The following is a 21,257-nucleotide window of genomic DNA, read 5'->3' on the forward strand; positions in this document are numbered from 1 at the left end:
ATAACAATTTTAAGTGTACATTAGTAGTATTGAATATATTCACAGTGATATGAAACAGAGCTTCAGAACTTTCTCATCTTGCTTACTGAAACTCTATGTCCACTGAACTACTCCCCCCTTTTCCCTTCTCTCAGGCCCTGGTAATCACCATTCTATTTTCTGTGTCTGTGAATCTGACTACTTTAGATAGCTTATGTGAGTGGAATCATACAGTATTTGTCTTTTTGTAACTGACTTATTTTTATTAACATAATGTCCTCAGAGTTCATCCATGTTGTAGCATGTGGCAGGATTTCCTTCCTTTAAAGCTGAACAAAATATTCCATTGTATGCATAGACCACATTTTGTTTATCCATTTGTTTATTGATGGACATTTGAGTTGTTTCCACCTCTTGACTGTTGTGAACATTGAACATTTTTGCTATGAATATTGGTGTGCTGCAATTCATGGGGTCGCAAAGAGTTGGACAGGACTGAGTGACTGATCTGATCTGATCTGATTGGTGTGCAAATATCTCTTCAAGACCCTGCTTTCGATTCCTTTAGAAATATGCCCAGATGTTAGATTGCTGGCTCATATAGAGTTCTATTTCTTAAGTTTTTGAGGAGTCACCATACTGTTTTGCACAGTGGTTACACCATTTTACAGTCCTACTAACAATGTACCAAGGTTCCAGTTTCTCTATATCTTGGCCAGCATGTTATTTTCTGATTTCTAATAGTAGCTATTCTAATAGGTGCAAGGTGATATCTCATTGTGGTTTTGACTTGCATTTCTGATGATTATATTTGAAGCATCTTTCATATGCTTACTGGCCATTTGTGTATCATCTTTGGAGCATGTCTATTCAAGTCCTTTGCCAAAATTAAAGTAATAGATATGATTTGCAAATATTTTCTCCCATTCCATGGGTTGCCTCTTCATTCTGTTGATTATGTCCTATGATGCACAAAAGTTTGTAAGTTTGATGTAGTGCTCTTTGTCTACTCCTGCTTTTGTTGTCTATGCTTTTGGTATCATATTCAAGAAATCATTGCCAACTCCATTGTCAGGAAGCTTTTCCACTATGGTTTTCTTCTAGAGTTATCTTCTAGCATTATATAGTTTGGGGTCTTCAATCCATTTTGGATTGATTTTTGTATATAACGTAAAATAAGAGTCCAACTTTACTGTTTTGCAGTTTTCCAGCATCTTTTATTAAAGAGACTTTTCTTTCTCCATTTTGTAGTCTTGGCACCCTTGTCAAAGATCATTTGACCATATGACCATTTGACCATGTGTAGGTTTATTTCTGGGCCTGCTATTCTGTTCTATTGGTCTGCCTTTATGCCAATACCATACTATTTCGGTTACTGTAGCTTTGTAATGTGCTTTGAAACCAAGACATGGGGTAGCTTTAGCTTTGTACTTTTGTTTTCAAAATTTTTTTGCTCTTCAGAGTCCTTTGAGATGCCATATGAATTTCAGAATGAATTTTTCTGTTTCTGCAAAAAAAAAAAATCCACTGGGATTTTAATAGAGATTATATTGATTTGTTAATTGATTTGACTAGTATGGACAGTGAGACAAATGGCTTTTCATCAGGAAAGCCTTAGGAAAGCCATCATCTTAGATCAATGGCACAGGTTTGAGATAAATATTCATAAGGTAATAAAGGCCTACTTACATAACCAGCCTAGGCTCACCTTGTTATCAATGGAAGAGCAAATATAGTGGTCAGTGTCAAATATAATTTGAGTGTTTTTCCTACTTTTCTTACAAGTTCAAACTAGGTTCTTCATATAGTGCATTCATTTATAGGAATAATTTCTTTACCACTGCCAATTAATTATATCCCATCCCATTAACTGTAGAAGAAAGATATAAACACACATGAAAGAGTGGCAAATTTGGAAGTTAAAGTGGAGGAGATCAAAATTGTATAACAGACTTTATGAACACCTCCATAGGTCTACTTGATAGCCAACAAAGATCGTAATATTTCAGTGGCATTCATTATTTGTCTTTACTGCTGCTTTTCACCTTCCATGGAGATAATAGAGTCATCTGCATTTACAACATAGTCAGCATGAGAATCACTTGCTGAATACTTGGGTTTGATACTTTCTAATACTTTACTTTCTGTGCAGTCTTTAACATCTCTTTGTGAAGATGACAGCCAGGCCCAGGAAATCATTAAGAAGCTGGAGAAGAGTATAACGTTCCTCAGCCAGTGCACAACACGAGTGGCCAGTAGGGCTGAGATGTTGGGAGCCATTAATCAGGTAATTTGTCTCCATTTTTCTAGTTACAATGAAATTACTGAAAGGATTTATTATCTGTAACATTATGGATTGTATTTCTAGGAAAGTACTCTATTTGACCATTTCAGAATATTTTTGGTATTTTGTGCTTTTAAACAGTGCAGCAATAAAGATTCTTGTTTATGGATCTTCTCATACTTATTCAGAGAGAAGTAGATTTTTTTTTTTTCAAAATTTCTTTGTGGGAAGTTCTGGGGAAGATTTTAAGTTTTTGAATCTATACCTAAACAGATGTGTTATATTCATATCTCTAAATAATATGTCTATACTATCACTTAGTGATTTATTTACAGTTTTAGATATTTATTTGTTTCCTACTATGAAGATGAATATTTAGTTCTTTTATCAGTCTCTCCTCCCTCACACCTAAAGTGTCTTTCACTTTATTGTTGATCTCTCTTCTTTCCTGACCAAGCTTAAATTCCATGGTCAAACATGACATTCACTCTCTTGCATGAACTCTCAACAATTTTACCTCTCTTGTTTTATTCATTTATTTAGAAAATCTACAATCTTGTTTAATACACTTCTTTACCTGCTCATGCCTGCATAGCTGGAAAACCTCACACCCTTTTGCTGACTGAGTTCTCTTGAAATTCATCACAAATCTTAAGTGGTCCTTGGGGCTTCCTATCATTCACCCTGCTTCTCTTCTATATATCAATTTCATACTTTCCCTTTCCCCTGAAATCCCCATCCTGTCCTCTCCTACCTTCTCTGTCAAAGGATGACTTTGCTTCCTAATTCAATAGGAAATTTGAGGCAGTCAGAAGGAATCTACCAAAAGCTTTGAACCTACAAGCATCTAAACACTCAACATTGCCTTCCTTCCTAGTACCAAAGATGAGTTTTCTCCTATCCAAGGCTAACCATCCCACCTCTATGCAAGAGCCCATTCCTTTCAGTTTGCTCAGAATCTGGGCCACAATTCTCCCTGCAGTCTTTCATCTCCAGTTTTTCCCCCCTCTATCAAATCATTCTCATCAGCACACAAATACTTAAATACTTTGTCTTTAAAACAGGAAAAATAACACAAAGCATACACAGAAAATTTTTCACTCTTTCTCTTTTGGTTACCACCTTGTTTCTCTGTTCCCATTTTTAGCAAATTTCCTCAATAGAACTGAACTCACAGTTTCCAATTTCTCTCCTGTCATCTCTGAAATTTACTCTAGTCAGCCTTAACTTACTCTTTTTTCTTAACCTGTCTGCTATGTTCAATATGGCTAAGCTCTTCCTCCTCCTGGAAACACTCTTGACATTTGGCTTCCAAGTACCACAATCCCCTGGTTTTTTTCTCTACATCATGAATCATCATGGACCTTTCCAGGCTCCTTTATGGGTCCCATCCTTTCTCCCAGCCTTATTAATCTTGATGGACCCCACGGCTTTACCTTTACGCGTCTGATCTCCATCATCACTCAATCCTGGTACTATCCCATCTAGTCAACTGATGACTCCCCAACTCACACACTTATCCTAAACATCTGCCATGAGTTTTAGACTAGAATCTGCTACTGTTGACATAGCACTTCCACTTGGAAGTTTGATAGACAGCTTAAACTTAACATGTCCAAAAAGAAACTGCTGATGGAAGGAAAGAAAATATTTGAAGGTCATATATCTAATAAGGGTCTAGTTTCTAGAATATGGGCTTCCCTGATAGCTCAGTTGCTAAAGAATCTGCCTGCAAAGTAGAAGACGCTGGTTCAATTCCTGGGTTGGGAAAATCTTCTGGAGAAGGGATAAGCTACCCACTCCAGTATTCTTGGGCTTCTCTTTGGCTCAGCTGGTAAAGAATCCGCCTGCAATGTGGGAGACCTGGGTTTGATCCCCGGGTTGGGAAGATACCCTGGAGAAGGGAAAGGCTGTCCATTCCAGTATTCTGGCCTGGAAAATTCCATGAACAGATGAGTCTGGTAGGCTACAGTCCATGGGGACGCAAAGAGTTGTACATGACTGAGACTGAGCATATATGCACATACATCCAGAATATGTCAAGAATGCTTGCAACTTAGCAACAGAAAGATAAGCAATCCAGTTAAAAATGCAAATAAGACTTGAATAGACATTTCCCTAAAGAAATTATACAAATGGCCAATAAGCACATGAGAAGATGCTTAATTGTTAGCGAATTGAAAATCAAAACCATAATGATACACCACTTCATACCCACTGCTGCTGCTGCTGCTAAGTTACTTCAGTCGTGTCTGACTCTGTGCGACCCCAGAGATGGCAGCCCACCAGGCTCCCCCATCCCTGGGATTCTCCAGGCAAGAACACTGGAGTAGGTTGCCATTTCCTTCTCCAATGCATGAGTGAAAAGTGAAAGGGAAGTCGCTCAGTTGTGTCCGACTCCTAGCGACCCCATGGACTGCAGCCTACCAGGCTCCTCCGTCCATGGGATTTTCCAGGCAAGAGTACTGGAATGGATTGCAAGGATAAAGAAAGGAAGGAAGAGGGAAAATAACTAGTGTTGACAAGGATGTGGAGCAATTACAATATTATTTTTTTATTGGAGGAAAATTGCTTCACAATGTTGTGTTGGTTTCTGCAATATTATTGTTGCATTATTAATATAATATTTAGCCACTAAAAGGAATGAAGTGTTGATACATGCTACAATGTAGCTGAATCTGGAAAATTTTATGCTATAGATGCTAGACACAAAGGACACATGTTGTGTGATTGTATTTATATATAGTATCTAGAGTGGATAAATCTTTAGGGAAAGGTAGAAGATTGGTGTTTGCTAGCTTCTAGGGGAAGGAGGTGAGTAGGAAGTAACTGCTTCATAAGTATGGGGTTTTGTTTTGAGATGATGAAAATGTTTGGGGACTAGATAGAAGTGGTGTTTGTATAACATTGTGAATGTACTAAAGGTCACTATATTGTTCACTCTAAAATATTGAATTTTATATTGTGAATTATACACTAGTATAAAAAAAGAAAAAATACAATAAATATATATTTTGTCAGGTTGCAGTTCAAATAAAACTGTAAATAGATGTTTTTGAGACAGTTAGGGAAATTTGAATATGAATTAGATGATATTAAGGTGTTTCTGTTTATGTTGTTAGAAGTGATCATGGTATTATTTAAAGACATATACTCCCATTTTTCAGATATTTATTAAAATGTTTAAGAGTTAAATAATATGATGTCTGTCACCTGTACTTTAAAAAATAGCATTCAAACTTTGAGATGAAACTTATACGCCAAAATGTTGACAGTTCTTGAAACTGATTGTTGGATATATGTGAATCTATTGTGTACTTTTTGTGTCTATGGAAATTATCATAATATAAACAATTTTAATTTTAAAAAAGATAATATTAGATCTATATTATCTGCAAATATTATTATGCCCATGTAAGTTCTATTCATAGCATATACAAGTAGTCTTTTATGATGACTTTTCCTTTTTTGCACAATGTTTATGTTCTTTTTGGAGTTAATAATTTTACTTTACCATGATTGTTATGCTTAGTTTTCTATTTCAGTTCAGTTCAGTTCAGTCACTCAGTCGTGTCTGACTCTTTGCGACCCCATGAACCGCAGCACGCCAGGCCTCCCTGTCCATCACCAACTCCAGGAGTTCACTGAGACTCACGTCCATCGAGTCAGTGATGCCATCCAGCCATCTCATCCTCTGTCGTCCCCTTCTCCTGCCCCCAATCCCTCCCAGCATCAGAGTCTTTTCCAATGAGTCAACTCTTCACATGAGGTGGCCAAAGTACTGGAGTTTCAGCTTTAGCATCATTCCTTCCAAAGAAATCCCAGGGCTGATCTCCTTCAGAATGGACTGGTTGGATCTCCTTGCAGTCCAAGGGACTCTCAAGTGTCTTCGCCAACACCACAGTTCAAAAGCATGAATTCTTCGGCGCTCAGCCTTCTTCACAGTCCAACTCACACATCCATACATGACCACAGGAAAAACCATAGCCTTGACTAGATGGACCTTTCTTGGCAAAGTAATGTCTCTGCTTTTCAATATGCTATCTAGGTTGGTCATAACTTTCTTTCCAAGGAGTAAGTGTCTTTTAATTTCATGGCTGCAATCACCATCTGCAGTGATTTTGTAACACCCAAAAAAATAAAGTCTGACACTGTTTCCACTGTTTCCCCATCTATTTTCTATGAAGTGATGGGACCAGATGCCATGATCTTCGTTTTCTGAATGTTGAGTTTTAAGCCAACTTTTTCATTTACTTATCTCTAATTTATTCTTAACCTCTCCATGGAGTCTAGATTTCACAATAGATACACATTCATCAGATATTCTGTCAATTTTTTCTTTGAGTTGTTGCTTCCAGGGACTTTTGACCTGTCAGTCTCAACCGGCGGGTGTGTGTGTGTGTGTGTGTGTGCTCAGTTGTGTCCGACTCTTTGCGACCCTATGGACTGTAGCCCACCACGCTCCTCTGTCCATGGAATTTTTCCTGGCAAGAATATTGGAGTGGGTTGCCATTTCCTACTCCAGGGAATCTTCCTGATCCCAGGGATAAAACCTGCATTTCTTGCATCTCTTGCATTGGCAGGCAGATTTTTACCACTATGCCATGTGGGAAGCAAATTCTTAAATGAAGACTTCTTTCACCTCTCTCTTGAGTTAAACTCCATTTCCTGAATCCCATGCCTCCTTCTTTGCTGGTTTATTTATTTTTCTTTATTTTGATGGAACATCTCACCCAGTAACTTTCCAAGAAAAAGAATGCCTGGGAGGTAAACTTTTTGAGATGTTATGTAACTGAAAATTCAAGTCTTTATTCTTATGCATCTTTACATTAGCTGGGTAAAGGATTTTAGGTTAGAAATCATTTCCTTTAGAATTTTTCTTGCACTGCCTCATTTTCTTCTTAGCTTCTGGTGTCGGATCAAATTTTGATGCCATTCTGACTCTTGAGCTTTTGTTTATAACATATTTTTACTTTCTAGAAGCTTTTAGAATATTCTCTTACCCCTACTGTCCTTCCCTGGCATGGGTTTATTTTCAGCCACTATTTTAGGTCCTGAGTGGACATAAATTGACAAGTTATTCCTTGAGTTCAGAAATTTTCTTGAACTATTTCCTTTTCTATGCCTTGTGGACTTTTTCTACATTTTCTATACTTGCATTCCTGTTTTTTGGCTGTTGGATCTCCTGAACTGTCCTTTCTCTTCTCTTTTCTACCTTTTATTCTTTTTGCTCTAGTTTCAGAGAAGTTTCCTCAACTTTATCTTGAGACTCTTCTCTTATGTATTTTTGTTATATTTCTAACTTCCAGACTTTTAAAATTCTCAGATCCTAACTTTTTTATACCTTGTTCCTATTTCACAAATGTAATGCTTATTTTTCTCTGAAGATATTGATAGCTTCCTTAAGTTTTCATTTTTCTGTAGTTTATTTCTTTCAGCTTGTTTTTTCCCCCTGTATTTTTATTTTCTTTTCTCAGGTTAGAGATTTGCCTCTGACTAGTGATGACCCATTAACTAGTCCCATTAATTGATTGGGAACTCGGGATGTGTTAGGTGGGGAAGCTTTTTCCTGGTTCTGAGTTTCACACAGGCCGGGAGGTTTCACCAGCATCCTCTTATACCAATAGTTTTAAGACTTTCATCCTGCAGTGTTAAGATTCCTCAAAGAAAATTCCAACTGCCTATCTTGAAAGTATAGTCCTGGCTACCAGTGTTTGGTAGTTAGAAGAAGAATAAGGCTTTGTATCTTAATATTCAACATGTATCAGCAACAGCCACAGGAGTGGAAAAGGTCAGTTTTCGTTCCAATCCCAAAGAAGGGCGATGCCAAAGAATGTTCAAACTATTGTACAATTGTGCTCCTTTCACATGCTAATAAGATTATGCTCAAAATCCTTCAAATTCGGTTTCAGCAGTATGTGAAGGAGAACTTCCATTTGTACAAGCTGTGTTAGAAAAGGCAGAGGAACCAGAGATCAAATTGCTGACATTTGTTGGATCATGCAGAAAGTAAGGGAATTCGATAAAGGCATCTACTTCTGCTTCACTGACTATGCTAAAGCCTTTGACTGTGTGGATCACAAAAAACTGTGGAAAATTCTTAAAGACATGAGAGTACCAGATCACCTTATCTGTCTCCTGAGAAACCTGTATGTAGGTCAAGAAGTGGCAGTTAGAACTGGGCATGGAGCAACTGACTTGTTCAAAATTAGGAAAGGTGTATGACAAGGCTATTGTCACCATGCTTATTTAACTTATATGCAGAGTACATCAAGTGAAGTTGCTGGGCTGGATGAGTCACAAGCTGGAATCAAGATTGCCAGGAGAAATATCAACAACCTCAGATATGCAGATGATACCATTCTAATGGCAGAAAGTGAAGAGGAACTAAACACCTTCTTGATGAGGGTGAAAGAGGAGTGTGAAAAGGCTTACTTGAAACTCAACCTGAAAAAAACTAAAATTATGGCATCTGGTCCCATCACTTCATAGCAAATAGATGGTGAAAAAGTGGAAGCAGAGATAGAATTTATTTTCCTGGGCTTCAAAATCACTACTGACAGTGACTGTAGCCATGAAATTAAGACACTTGCTCATTGGAAGGAAAGCTATGACAAATTCAGATAGTATATAAAAAAGCAGACATCCCTTTGGTGACCAAGGTCCGTATAGTCAAAGCTATGGTTTTTCCAGTAGTCACGTGTGGATGTGAGAGTTGGACCATAAATAAGGCTGAGTGCTAGAGAATTGATGCTTTCAAACTGTGATGCTGAAGAAGACTCCTGAGAGTCCCTTGGACAGCAAGGAGATCAAACCAGTCAATCCTAAAGGAAATCAACACTGAATATTCATTGGAAGGATTGATGCTGAAGCTCCAATACTTTGGCCATCTGATGCAAAGCTAACTCATTGGAAAAGACCTGGATGATGGCAAAGATTGAGGGCAGGAGGAGAAGGAGGTGACAGAGGATGAGATGATTAGATAGCATCACCAGCTCAGTGGACATGAATTTGAGCGAACTCTGGGAGATAGTAGAGGACAGAGGAACCTGGCGTGCTGCAGTCCATGGAGTCACAAAGAGTCAGACATGACTTAGGGACTGACCAACAACAGACTTTTGCTTAAATCTATTTTTTTCTGTAGGATCCATTCACCATCAACTGTTACTGCTCAATCCACAGACCCTCTGTTCAAATCTCTCCAGATATCCACCATTTTAATCTTTCCCCAAAATAGTAGAGTGGCTCAGCTGACCTGAGTGATGGAGGGGATCTGTGGATCTAATTGCTTTTTATACAGATTTTCAACTCTTCGTGTGTTTTACCTCCAAGCTTAATTCCAGACATACCACTAATTCTTAGGCATTTGTGGATTTCTGTGATTCAACCCAGGTTTCTTCCAGACTTTTCTTACTTTATTTTTTAGGGTTTGACTTTTCAGGTCTTTGTCATTTACCTCTAGTCTGTCTACTTGGCAAGTGTTCAGAATTTGGTTGCTGTTCTATCCTCTTCCATTCTGATTACCCTTATATGCCTGCCTGCTAAGTTGCTCAGTCATGTCCAACTCTTTGGGACCCTATGGACTGTGGCCCACCAGGTTCCTCTGTCCAGGGGATTCTCCAGGCAAGAATACTGGAGTGGGTTGTTGTGCCCTCCTCCAGGGCACCTTCCTGACCCAGGGTCTCTTTATGTCTCCTGCATTGGCAGGCAGGTTCTTTACCACTAGCAACACCTGGGAAGCCCTTACCCTTTTATATTCATGCCTTTAAAACACAACAACAAAAAACTTTTATCATCACTTTAGTGGGATTTATGTCTGGGATGAAGACAAGAACATGTACCTTTTAACTGGGTATTAAGGATAGTATTTTTGATGTAAATTTGTTCTTTTTTTTTTTTTTTCCTGCTAGGAAAGCCGGGTTAGTAAAGCAGTTGAAGTGATGATTCAGCATGTAGAAAATCTGAAGAGGATGTATGCCAAAGAGCATGCTGAATTAGAAGAACTGAAACAGGTTCTTTTGCAAAATGAAAGGTCTTTTAACCCTCTTGAAGATGAAGGTAATACAAGTTTAAGATAATAGTATCAGTTACATTTTTCTGACATTCTCCTCTTTCATTCTCTCTTACTAATTCTTATTATACACTGTCTTTAGTACAACACCCTTTATGTTAAGGTTGTTTTAGAAGAATATACAAAGGATACAATATATAAAATAATATAAGAAGTAACTCATTCCTGTTATTTATATAGCCCAAAGTAAGATGTCAGCATACAAATTAGGAGACAAGTATTTTATGGTAGATACCAACAATTCATTAAATTGTTGGTATGAGACAGTCATATCAACTCATTGACTCCAGTGTTGTCCTACTTAGGAACTGGCTCTTTTGCCATACATAAAACAAGGCCCCATAGTATAAATGAACCACTTTCATCAACAGTGGTTTTGTATCCAAGGAATGACCATGGCAGAATAAGCTAATGAGTGTCTTGGAAAATAGTGAGACTACTAAGACCATGGAAAGTATCTCAACAGAAGGCCTATATATACCTTGTAATAATTTTATTTTAAATAGATAATATAAATGTTCATAAACAGAATATTCATTTTAATGATATGTTCTCTCTTTTGTAAAAGTAATAATGTTTGGTGATCTTCTGATCTGTAATTTGGGGCTCATTTATTCAGCATACGTTCATTTTGTGCCCCATCTGTCCCAGACAGGCATCGTGGACAGTGGCAGTGACACAGAGGACTGTATTTCATTGGTTCAGATATTGCTTTGAATCACCAAATAAATGACAGCTAGATATCTGCATTGTTCAGTAGTCACTAGGGTCTTAAATAGTTTCCGACTATTACTTTTCTTTATAAAGAATTAAGACCATTATGTTAAATTGCATGTGTTAATTCAAAAAACATGCAAATGTGTTTTCCCTTTCAGATGACTGCCAAACTAAAAAACGTTCATCTTCTGTAAACTCTAAGGTAATTACCAATTCACTGAACAAATGTCTATCAAATGTTACAGATGAGATGATTTAAAAATATTTTTTGAAGTAACATGGCTTTAAATGTAAATCATAAAGCAACAATGATTTTAAGTCATATATGTTATATGCATGTGTGTTTATGTTTATATATATATGCTTTTATACTTCTTGCAATATTTGTATGGAACAAGGCTTCCCAGGTGGTGCACTTGGTAATGAGCCCACCTGCCAATGCAGGAGATTCAAGAGACACCAGTTCCATCACTGGAGTAAGAAAATGGCAACCCACTCCAATATTCTTGCCTAGAAAATTTCATGGACAGAGGAGCCTGGTGGGCTACAGTCCATAAGGTCACAAACAGTCGGACGCGACTGAGCATGCACACACGCTAAGTTTGCCTGCAGTGAGATGAAAGTCAGTGTGACAACAGTTTCTCTTTGATGTGAAACCAGAATTGGGAATAAGCAGTCTAAAAGTGGCAGAGCAGCTTTAGAAAATCTCTAGGGCCCAGTTTCCTTCCCTCTTACTGAATCATCACCCTCAGAGCTTTGCTTCCACCTCATGGTCTAAGATAGCTTTGTCAGTTCTGAGTACCAAGTCCTGGTGATTACTTAATATGTTGCATCACATTCCAAGAAAAAAGAATAAGAGAAACAGGTGTTCTCTCTCTCTCTGAAGACACTCCCTAGAAGTCCTAGCTAACATTTCCCTTTTCATTTTTGCTTGGAAACAAAATGAAAACAGAGCTTTTATTCTGGAGGCTGTATGTGTAACTGAAAATCAAGAGGTCTGTTACTAAAAAAAGGAGGAGGGGGGGTTGGAAAATGGGATATTGAAAGTCAACCTGCAGTTTTTGTCAGTTTAAAAATCAGAGTTTCACAGAATTTTTGAGCAAGTGAGTTTAAAAATCATTCCATCTAAATTGATCTTTTGCACAGATGAACAAAATCACTTTCACAGAAATTATATGTTTAGTTATGATCCTATCATGATAGAACCATGATTAGAACCCAGATTCCTGGACCACAATTTGATTTGCTTGATGTTCAACTAACCTATAAAATTAAATTAGGGATGATGGTTTAAGAAAAGAATTCACATAAAAATTCTCATTTATTTTCCTACATTTACCATATTTTTATTTCCTGTAGTCCCACTTATTTCAACTTTGAGTCACAAAATATGACATAACATTTTCCTGTGTAAATCTCAAGGCTAAGGTAAAAAAAACATCCATTCATTAAAATGTCATACTTACCCTTATATGTGTTAAATGGAAAAAAATGAAACCATGAAAAAAGAAAGCTCTTAAATAGACGCATATTTATCTCCTCTTGATTTGAGGAAATTTTTCCAAGTATAAAAGAAATGGCAGCAAAAGTGAGGAAAAGATGAAAAGATTTGGCTGCATTAACAATAAAAAAGTTTTTTGCCAAGAAATATCTTTTGCAAAATTAATATGAGCAAAAATCATAAACAGGTGGTTCTCAGATCAGATACATAGTTATTCAACATAGAAAAATGGTGTTCAGAGTTACTATAAACCTAAACAGAAAACCTTGTATTCCTTACTTGACTGGCAAAGATTATCCAGTGTTGGAGAAGGTTGAATATAAATTGGCAGAATATTTCTGAAAGGAAATTCGACCATAACAAAAACCTTGAAAATATGTCTCTTGTTTAACTCAGCAATGGTCAAGTACATGGATGTGTACATACAAGAATATCCATCAGTGTTTCATACAAGGATAAAATATTGAGAATTTTCTAAATGTACATTTCTTCCCTTTGGGTAGCCATCTTCTCTTCGAAGAGTGACCATTGCCTCTTTGCCCAGAAATATTGGAAATGCAGGAATGGTAAGCAAATTCCTAAGTGTTCTTAGTCCGAAGCAAATTAATTTTCATATCACAAACGTATAAACTTCACTAAATTTGTATTTTATTATTTCCTTAATGTCTGAACTTTAAAGTTGGCTGGGATGGAAAATAATGACCGATTTAGTAGGAGGTCAAGCAGTTGGTAAGTATAATTTTATGATGCCTCTTTGGGAACCTTATTATTTTATAATTTGGCTAAAATAAATGTTTGCAATAAGCAATATAGTAACATTTGTTTTGTATGGAGTATATGCAGAATAGTTATAAAAATTGGCATATGATCATGAAATTGTTTTCTTATGAGATAAGCATTACATGAATATGCTAAAGAAAAAATAAGAACATATTGCTTCTGTATTGATTTAAGTAGTGGGAAATAAATTGGTAATGGCTACACCAGTATTTGATTTGATAAGTGCCTATAATCATCTTTATTTAGGCGTATTTTGGGGTCAAAGCAGAGTGAACACCGTCCCTCATTACATCGATTTATTAGCACCTATTCCTGGGCAGATGCTGAAGAAGAAAAGTGTGAACTAAAGTAGGTGAAGCTTGATGTGTTTATTAACCTGACGTGACTGGGGAATAAATAGTGGGCATCGCTTTTATTCTGTGGAGTCCACTGGTGCAGCATCAAAAAGACCATTCATTGTATAAGACTTTTATGAAAATAAAGCACTATGTAAATGTTACTTATGAGTACATTCACTCAGTATTGCAAGGTGTGAGGTCTTAAGTTAGAAAAGAACCTGAAATTTGCCAGATTTGTGAAGATAATCTTTTTCCTGTATAGGTATATTGTCATCAGGGGGAAAGGTTCATAAGAGAGCCATAGAAATAAAATGTTCATCAACTTAGATGAATTATATACAACATGTGTGTGTGTACATATAGACATATATGTATATGTTTATATTTATATATATCCTAAAGGCACATATGTAATATATGTGTATTACATATACATCTGTCTTCTCTTTAGGTAAATGAAGAGTAGGAAAAACAAAACTCTATATTGCTATCTCTATATTTAGCAAGTGAAACAAATAAAATATACTTCTATAGTGAAAGGTAGAAGGTAAGAGGGAGGGACATGAAGAAATGCTGCCTCTAAAATCCTTGGTGACATTTGGTCTGTTCCTCATCTGTAGAGATCTTAATGAAATGATTTTATGTTGATTGTATACACATTCCTTGCATGCCTATTATGTTAGGCACACTACGCTCAAGCTTAAGGGATATGAAGATGAAAAAGACATCGTTCCTACCCTCAAAGCCTTTTTTCTCTCTTAAATAATCGTGGAAGCCTAATTGCATGGACTGAATTCCCTTTTATTAAAGATTTAGAGTTAACATAATGGATATTTTCTGATCTGGGTTTTAAAAAATTCAAGAGTTTCCTTGAGAAAAATTATCTATTTAAAAATTTTTGTTTGTATGGCATGATTTCTACTGAGAAGTTTTTGCAAACAAAAGACTGAAACCTTGAGAATCCTATAGGAATTCTGGGTTGGAAGTCTTATGTTCTTTAAAAACCAAACTAAAATCTACCACAGGCATTCCCTATAAATGTCTGACTGAAAAACAAAAACTTTGACATGCAGTGCATTGTGGCCACTGTGGGGGATTATGAACTTCAGATTTCAAAATTCAAATCTAACTAGGAACTCATGAGTGGTCATGAAACATGGAACACGAACAATGAAACAGTTAAGTTTTTTTTTCAAGCAAAGGATTCCTCTTTAAATAATATTTCAATACAGTCAACCCAATTGCAGCTTCCCAGTTCATTGAATACTATTGATTTTAAGTAGTTGTATACCAAACCTATCTTCATAAACACTTTTTAAATTATGAAGTTTTTAAAAAAAAGAAGAAATGACACTTTAATGCTATTCCAATTTAGTGTTGCTCAAAAAACCAACAGAGAAAAGATTAATTTTAATTATCTATATTCTATTTAATATAGAATGTTAAAAAAATGCAGTAAAAGAATACTTACTGAGAAAAATTTTACTGTATGTTGAATGAAAAATTCACAGAAGAAGAAATAATGGCATCCACATTTGTTTCTTAAGGTGTAGTTACTTATACATACACATACACTCACACACATGCATGCTCATGCCAAGATGGAAAATCACAGAATAACACTGGTTAATTATAAGTGGTGAGAACTGACTAACTTACACATGTTCTTTGCAAATCTCCCCTTTTTATTTGTTCTTTGGCTAGCACCCGAACTTTCTACAACAAACATTTGCTATTTTTCTAAATACAAAGTTACTTTAAAAAATTAAATTCCTATAAATGATTAAAAATATAAAGTTGGTGATTTGACTTTTAGAATTAGGTATTTATCAGATTTTTCTAAAGCAAGATAAATATCTGTAAGCTTCCTTACAAAAAATACAGTAAAACTTAGCAATATTTTATAAATAATTATAGAACATTATCCATACTTTAATACTTAGAAACAATACTTATTTACAGAACTAAAGATGACTTAGAACCACCAGAAGAAGAAACAGTAGAAAAGACAAGAAAGCCAAGTCTTTCTGAAAAGAAAACTAATCCATCAAAATGGAATGTCTCTTCCATGTAAGTTATTTACTTGCTAAATGATATCATTTTGGTGGAATGGGGAAAGGTAAGGCAGGGTTAGAAGTATTAATCTTTTTTATTATTTTTGCCTTTAAAAATTTATTTATTTTTGGTTGCACTGGGTCCTCATTGCTGTGTGCAGGCTTTCTCTGGTTGTGGCGGTTGGGGCCACTTTTCATTGCACGGCACAGGCGTCTCACTGCAGTGCTTCTCTTGTGAACACGGCCTCTAGGTACACAGGCTTCAGTAGTTGAGGCTCGTGGGCTCTAGAGCACAGGCTCAGTAGCTGTGGTGCTTAGTTGCTCCATGGCACGTGGGATCTTCCTGGACCAGGAATCGAATCTGTGTCCCCTGCATTGGCAGGTGGATTCTTTACCACTTTCCCAGCAGGGAAGTCTAGCAGCATCAATCTTAATCAAATTACTTTACTAAAAGATCTTTGAAAATGTTAAATTTAAGATGAATAATAACAAACTCCATATGGTCTTCAAGAATTATTCCTGAACCTATGAGGCACAGGAGGCAGGGGAGTTCACAGTGTAAAGAACTTGGCCTTGGGACCAGATGACTGAAGTAGCTCCCTAACTAGCTGTGTGACCTGGGCAAGTTCATCCATTTCTGACCATCAGCTTCTTCATCTATAAAGTAGGAATGATACTAGTACTTATGTCATTGTTTCGCTATCATGATTAAATGAATTAGCACATGTAAAATGTTTAGTACAGTACCTAACACATAGTTAACTATTTTCAAAGACTTATATGATGCTGTAATAAGCTTTTTTGGTGGATGTTTCTAAAAGGAAGAGTTCACATTTCAGTACACCAAAAGTCCAGGGTATGATGAGGAATAAGTGACATGCTTATAAGTACATACACATAAATCGTGCTCAACCCAATAAATAACGTTGTTTCTACCATAGGAATATAAATTGCCTTACCTGACTTAAAGAATGAAATTGGTACTCAAATGTACTTGTTAGGAGTTAAATAATGCCTAAATCACATAATTTTCAGATTTTTATCTTAGCACCTCATTTCTTCAATTCTAAAAAATTATAAGGGATAGCAGGGAGCAGATTGTGGCCAAGCCCAAGACAACAGATGACATTGTGTAGCTTATTACAAGCAGGTGTCAGTGGTAAAGAATATACTTGCTAATGCAGGAGATGTGGATTCGATCACTGCAACAGGAAGATCCCCTGGAGTGGGAAATGGCAACCCACTCCAGTATTCCTGCCTGGGGAATCCCATGGACAGAGGAGCCTGGTGGGCTATTGTCTGTGGGTTGCAGAGAGTCAGAAATGACTGAGCACACGTGTACGCTGGTGGAATTATGTACGGCAGATCCACGACTTGATTATTGTTGGCAAAAGGAATGTTTCTAGTATACAGAAGATTGTGATTACTGCATACTGATTTTGTGTTTTTGTTGTAGTTATGATACATTAGCTTCCTGGGCAACAAACCTCAAGACGTCCGTCAGAGAGGCCAACAAGGTGCTCTGGCTTTCTGTGGCATTCATTGTACTGTTTGCAGCGCTGATGAGCTTCTTCACAGGCCGATTTTTCCAGAAGCCCGTGGACGCTGCCCCCACACAGGATGGGGACCCCTGGATGTCTCTAGAACACATCTTGTGGCCATTCACCAGACTGCGACACAACGGGCCACCGCCTGTGTGACTGCAGCCCACCCTACTGTGTGCAGCTTGGTTTTAAAGTTTCAGTATCTGAACTTTGTACATTGGTAACTTTTAGCTGGGAAATTATAGAATGGAACCAGAGGTTCTCAGAATGACTGTAAGATATTTTATATTCCCTCTTTCTGTGATTACCTTCCTCACTAAAATGCAGTGGGGAGGAAGCCTGCTTATATGATTTTTTAAATGAGCTTTCTGAAGAGGAGATATTATTGTTTGTTAAAATTTATTGAAATAAAGAACCATTCAAAACTATGAACAGTGAACATTGGAAATCTCAGTAGGCCAAGTACAAGAGAAAAAAAAAAAAACGAATTCTTAAAAAATAAAATGAGTATAAAATGCTGATTAGATCATTTGAACAGCCTGTTTGAAATATATTCACTCATTACACTTTATTGAAGAAATACCTGATGTTTCTCCAAGTTGTTTGATTCTTCATACTGGATAAAATTTATCCCTGGGGATTTAAGAATAGCTGAGTAGCCTAGTTGAGAGTAGCATGTGGCATACAGAGTCAACAAACTGGCAGTTGGAATGCCTAACTGCCCTCATTGCTTCCTGAGAAGCAAAATCCTTAACCATGTGATATAAAGTGGAATGAAATTCAGTTTCTTCTTTAAGGACTTCAGAAAATGCATCACTGGATTCACTGATCTTGAGACTTTGTGCCCTGTCACCACTAAACATTAAAAGGGTCCAGTTAGGGTTCTGAATGGGTTCTTCTTTAAGAAGGTGTTCCCTCACCTAAAAAAAAAAAAAAGAGAGAGAAATCTGTGAATAGTTGCTCTTTTAGTAGGTATTTTGACAGTTGAGTATGTTACTTTGTTTGTTGTTGTTGTTCAGTGGCTAAGTCATGCCCAACTATTCATAACCCAGCACACCAGGCTTCCCTGTCCTTCACTATATCCTGGAGCTTGCTCAAACTCATGTCCATTGAGTCAGTAATGGCATCCAAGCATCTCATCCTCTATCACTCCCTTCTCCTTCTGCTCTCAATCTTTCCCAGCATCATGGTCTTTTCCAGTGAGTCAGCTCTTCGCATCAGGTGACCAAAGTTTTTCCATGTCATGGTCACAAAAATTGTGAACAATTTTTTTGGCCAATCCAATATTTGAAGGGCTTAAGTTTCCCAAATTGCTAAGATAAAAAGAAATATTCTTAACGTCCCATTTTTTTTAAAGCATGAAACTGTTTATATCTTAGTGTTTAAGGAGCTTATCAAAATATATTAATTCTTCAAAAAATATTTATTGAATGCCTTCAAGTGACAAGTATTGTTTCAGGTCCTGGGGACCTGAAACAATAAAACAAAAACAAAACAAAATAAAAAATAACCAAACATATTAATAAATAACAATCATAACAATAAAACCTTGTCTTCGAGGAGCTTGTATTCTAATGGAAGAAACATGCAGTAAACAAGATAAATAAATGTGGTAGCTCATTTATGCTAAAATATTCATCAGTCAGCTTGCAGAATTTGATAACTCTTTAGCAGGCAGTAGGAAATGTGCCCAGAAGGTTACTCTCAGAGGAGAAAGTTCATGAATCATAGACATATTCACATGAAAGGCTTACATTTATTCTTCAGTTGATGTAAAGCGGTCTCCAGCCTAAAATCAAGAGCATTTGATACCATAACAGACAATGAAGGCATGGCCTTTACATGGTTTGGTTTTATATTTTTGGCAAAATGAAAGAAAATGAAGTTTGCCAACTCCATTTTGAATTTTAATTTTTTACCTTTTTAAAAGGAGAAAACATGGTCTACATTCATTTAGTTTTTGAGTACTTTATCTTCTTTTGGAAGACAAAAGTTTAAGGGGTTTTGCATATCATACCTGAAATACAGCTTTCTTAGAATCACATGCTGTATTCCACTTACTCCAACAAAATGCAAAAGCAGAACTTAACAGGGCCATTTGCCGATAAGCTTTCACTTCTACCGAAGGATGCTGTCAGTATAAAAACAAGTAGAGTTGATCACAGAGCCTCTCAAGTCTCCCTTCCATCCTTGACCTCCTGCAGTCTAGTCTGTTCTCAACCCAGATCCATTTAAAATGTAAGTCACATGAGGTTAAGTCAGAGAAAGATAAATATCATATATCACTTATCAACAGAATCTTAAAAAATGGTACAAATGAACTAATTTATAAAACAGAAATAGAGTCACAGATATAGAAAACAAACTTATGTTTACCAAGGAGGAGAGGTAGGGGAGGGATGAATTGGGAGGTTGGGATTGACATATACACACTACTACATATAAAATAGTCCATGGAATTCTCTGGGCCAGAATACTGGAGTGGCTAGCCTTTCCCTTCTCCAGTGGATCTTTCCAATCCAGGGATTGAACCCAGGTCTCCCGCATTGCAGGCAGATTCTATACCAGCTGAGCCACAGGGGAAGCCACATGGGATTCCCTGGTGGCTCAGATGGCAAAGCATCTGCCCGCAATGCGGGAGACCTGGGTTCGATCTCTAGGTTGGGAAGATCCCTTGGAGAAGGAAATGGCAACCCACTCCAGTTCTCTTGCCTAGAAAATTCCATGGATGGAGGAGCCTGGTGGGCTACAGTTCATGGAGTCGCAAAGAGTCGGACACGACTGAGAGACTTCACTTTCACATATAAAATAGACAACTAATATAAAATAGACAACTAATAAAGACCTGATATATAGCACAGGGAACTCGACGCAATACTCTGTAATGACCTATATGGGAAAAGAATCTGAAAAGAGTGGGTTTATGTATATGTATGTATGACCGACTCACTACTATACAACAGAAACTAACACAACATTGTAGATCAACTATACTCCAATTAAAAAAATTTTTAAAGAAAAAAAATTCAAATATAAAAAATAATTTAAGTCAGACTCATGACTTCTTTCTCAAAATGGGGCAACGGCTTCCCCTTTCAGAGCAGAACCCAGGGTCCTAACAGTGCTCCACGGGGCCTCTGTGCTCTTATAGCCCCCGTTGTTGCTGTTCAGTCTCTCAGTTGTGTCCAACTCTTTGCAACACCATCGACTGCAGTATGCCAGGCTCTCCTGTCCTTCACCATCTCCTGGAGTTTGCTCACACTCATGTCCAATCCCCACCTTGAGGCTTTCTTCATATGTTACCTTCTTATTGAGTCCCCCTCCCCCCACACCATATTTGATATTTTACCTTTTCTTTCTTTCACTTGATTTTATTATGTTTATTGTTGATGTTTGCCTCACTCTATTCTAGAATGTAAGCTCCACAAGGGCAGAGATCTTTGTTTTATTCAATAATGTTTCTAAAACATTATCTGGAATATAAGTGTTCAGAAAAAAATTCTTGAATACAGTATTCTGAAAAGATGAGTCGTATATGACGTTCAGCATTTGTAGAGTAACTGGCAACTTGAGTTATTAAAACTGAAGTGGGATTTTTTCTGCTATGCATATATGTATACACTCTTATAATGTGATTATTTCCAGTATGTGTCTACCCATATTGTCATTTTCTGGTATATTATAAGCTTTTTCTTGAGTTTAGAATTCTTCTGTCCAAAACATCTTTCATGATTAGAACTCACTCTGTCTTAATTTATGTATCATGAATGTTTGACAAACATCTACTGTGTTCTAGGAATAGGGTTGGTGCTAGAAAAATCAAAGTTGATTAAGGAATGGTCATCACTCTCAAGGAGCTCAGAGTTTAACATGGAAGGATCTCATTTAACTCAACTTATGAGTTACATGAAGCAATATGCAGACCGGAAGACTCTGTGAAGTAGGAGGAAGTGGGTTTTAATGATCTGTGGTCCTTGTATGTATTTAAT

At 36.9% G+C, this 21,257-nt stretch overlaps 2 protein-coding genes across 18 annotated transcripts in view; one reads left to right on the top strand and one right to left on the bottom strand.

Annotated features, from left to right (window-relative positions):
* IRAG2 (inositol 1,4,5-triphosphate receptor associated 2) overlaps positions 1–17,696 on the top strand; it is a 110,032-nt gene extending 92,336 nt beyond the window's left edge. For all 13 annotated transcript variants that reach the window (XM_055572106.1, XM_055572154.1, XM_055572088.1 and 10 more), the window contains 8 exons: positions 2,132–2,266; positions 10,174–10,321; positions 11,210–11,253; positions 13,056–13,118; positions 13,232–13,281; positions 13,579–13,680; positions 15,633–15,740; positions 17,181–17,696. In XM_055572106.1, the coding sequence (XP_055428081.1) occupies positions 2,132–2,266; positions 10,174–10,321; positions 11,210–11,253; positions 13,056–13,118; positions 13,232–13,281; positions 13,579–13,680; positions 15,633–15,740; positions 17,181–17,424 (894 nt within the window). In that variant the 3' untranslated portion in view covers positions 17,425–17,696. The remainder of the gene's footprint in view (positions 1–2,131; positions 2,267–10,173; positions 10,322–11,209; positions 11,254–13,055; positions 13,119–13,231; positions 13,282–13,578; positions 13,681–15,632; positions 15,741–17,180) is intronic.
* A 132-nt stretch (positions 17,697–17,828) lies between these two features.
* The window catches only part of DNAI7 (dynein axonemal intermediate chain 7), an 88,294-nt gene continuing 84,865 nt past the window's right edge, over positions 17,829–21,257 (bottom strand). For 4 of the 5 annotated variants that reach the window (XM_055572178.1, XM_055572168.1, XM_055572191.1 and 1 more), the window contains 2 exons: positions 19,286–19,399; positions 17,829–18,188 (listed from right to left, as the gene is read on the bottom strand). In XM_055572178.1, coding sequence (XP_055428153.1) covers positions 17,910–18,188; positions 19,286–19,399 — 393 coding nt within the window. In that variant the 3' untranslated portion in view covers positions 17,829–17,909. The remainder of the gene's footprint in view (positions 18,189–19,285; positions 19,400–21,257) is intronic. The other variant, XM_055572182.1, reaches the window with a different exon arrangement.

The sequence above is a fragment of the Bubalus kerabau genome, chromosome 1 (assembly GCF_029407905.1).
Source record: "Bubalus kerabau isolate K-KA32 ecotype Philippines breed swamp buffalo chromosome 1, PCC_UOA_SB_1v2, whole genome shotgun sequence".
Classification (NCBI taxonomy): Eukaryota; Metazoa; Chordata; class Mammalia; order Artiodactyla; family Bovidae; genus Bubalus; species Bubalus kerabau.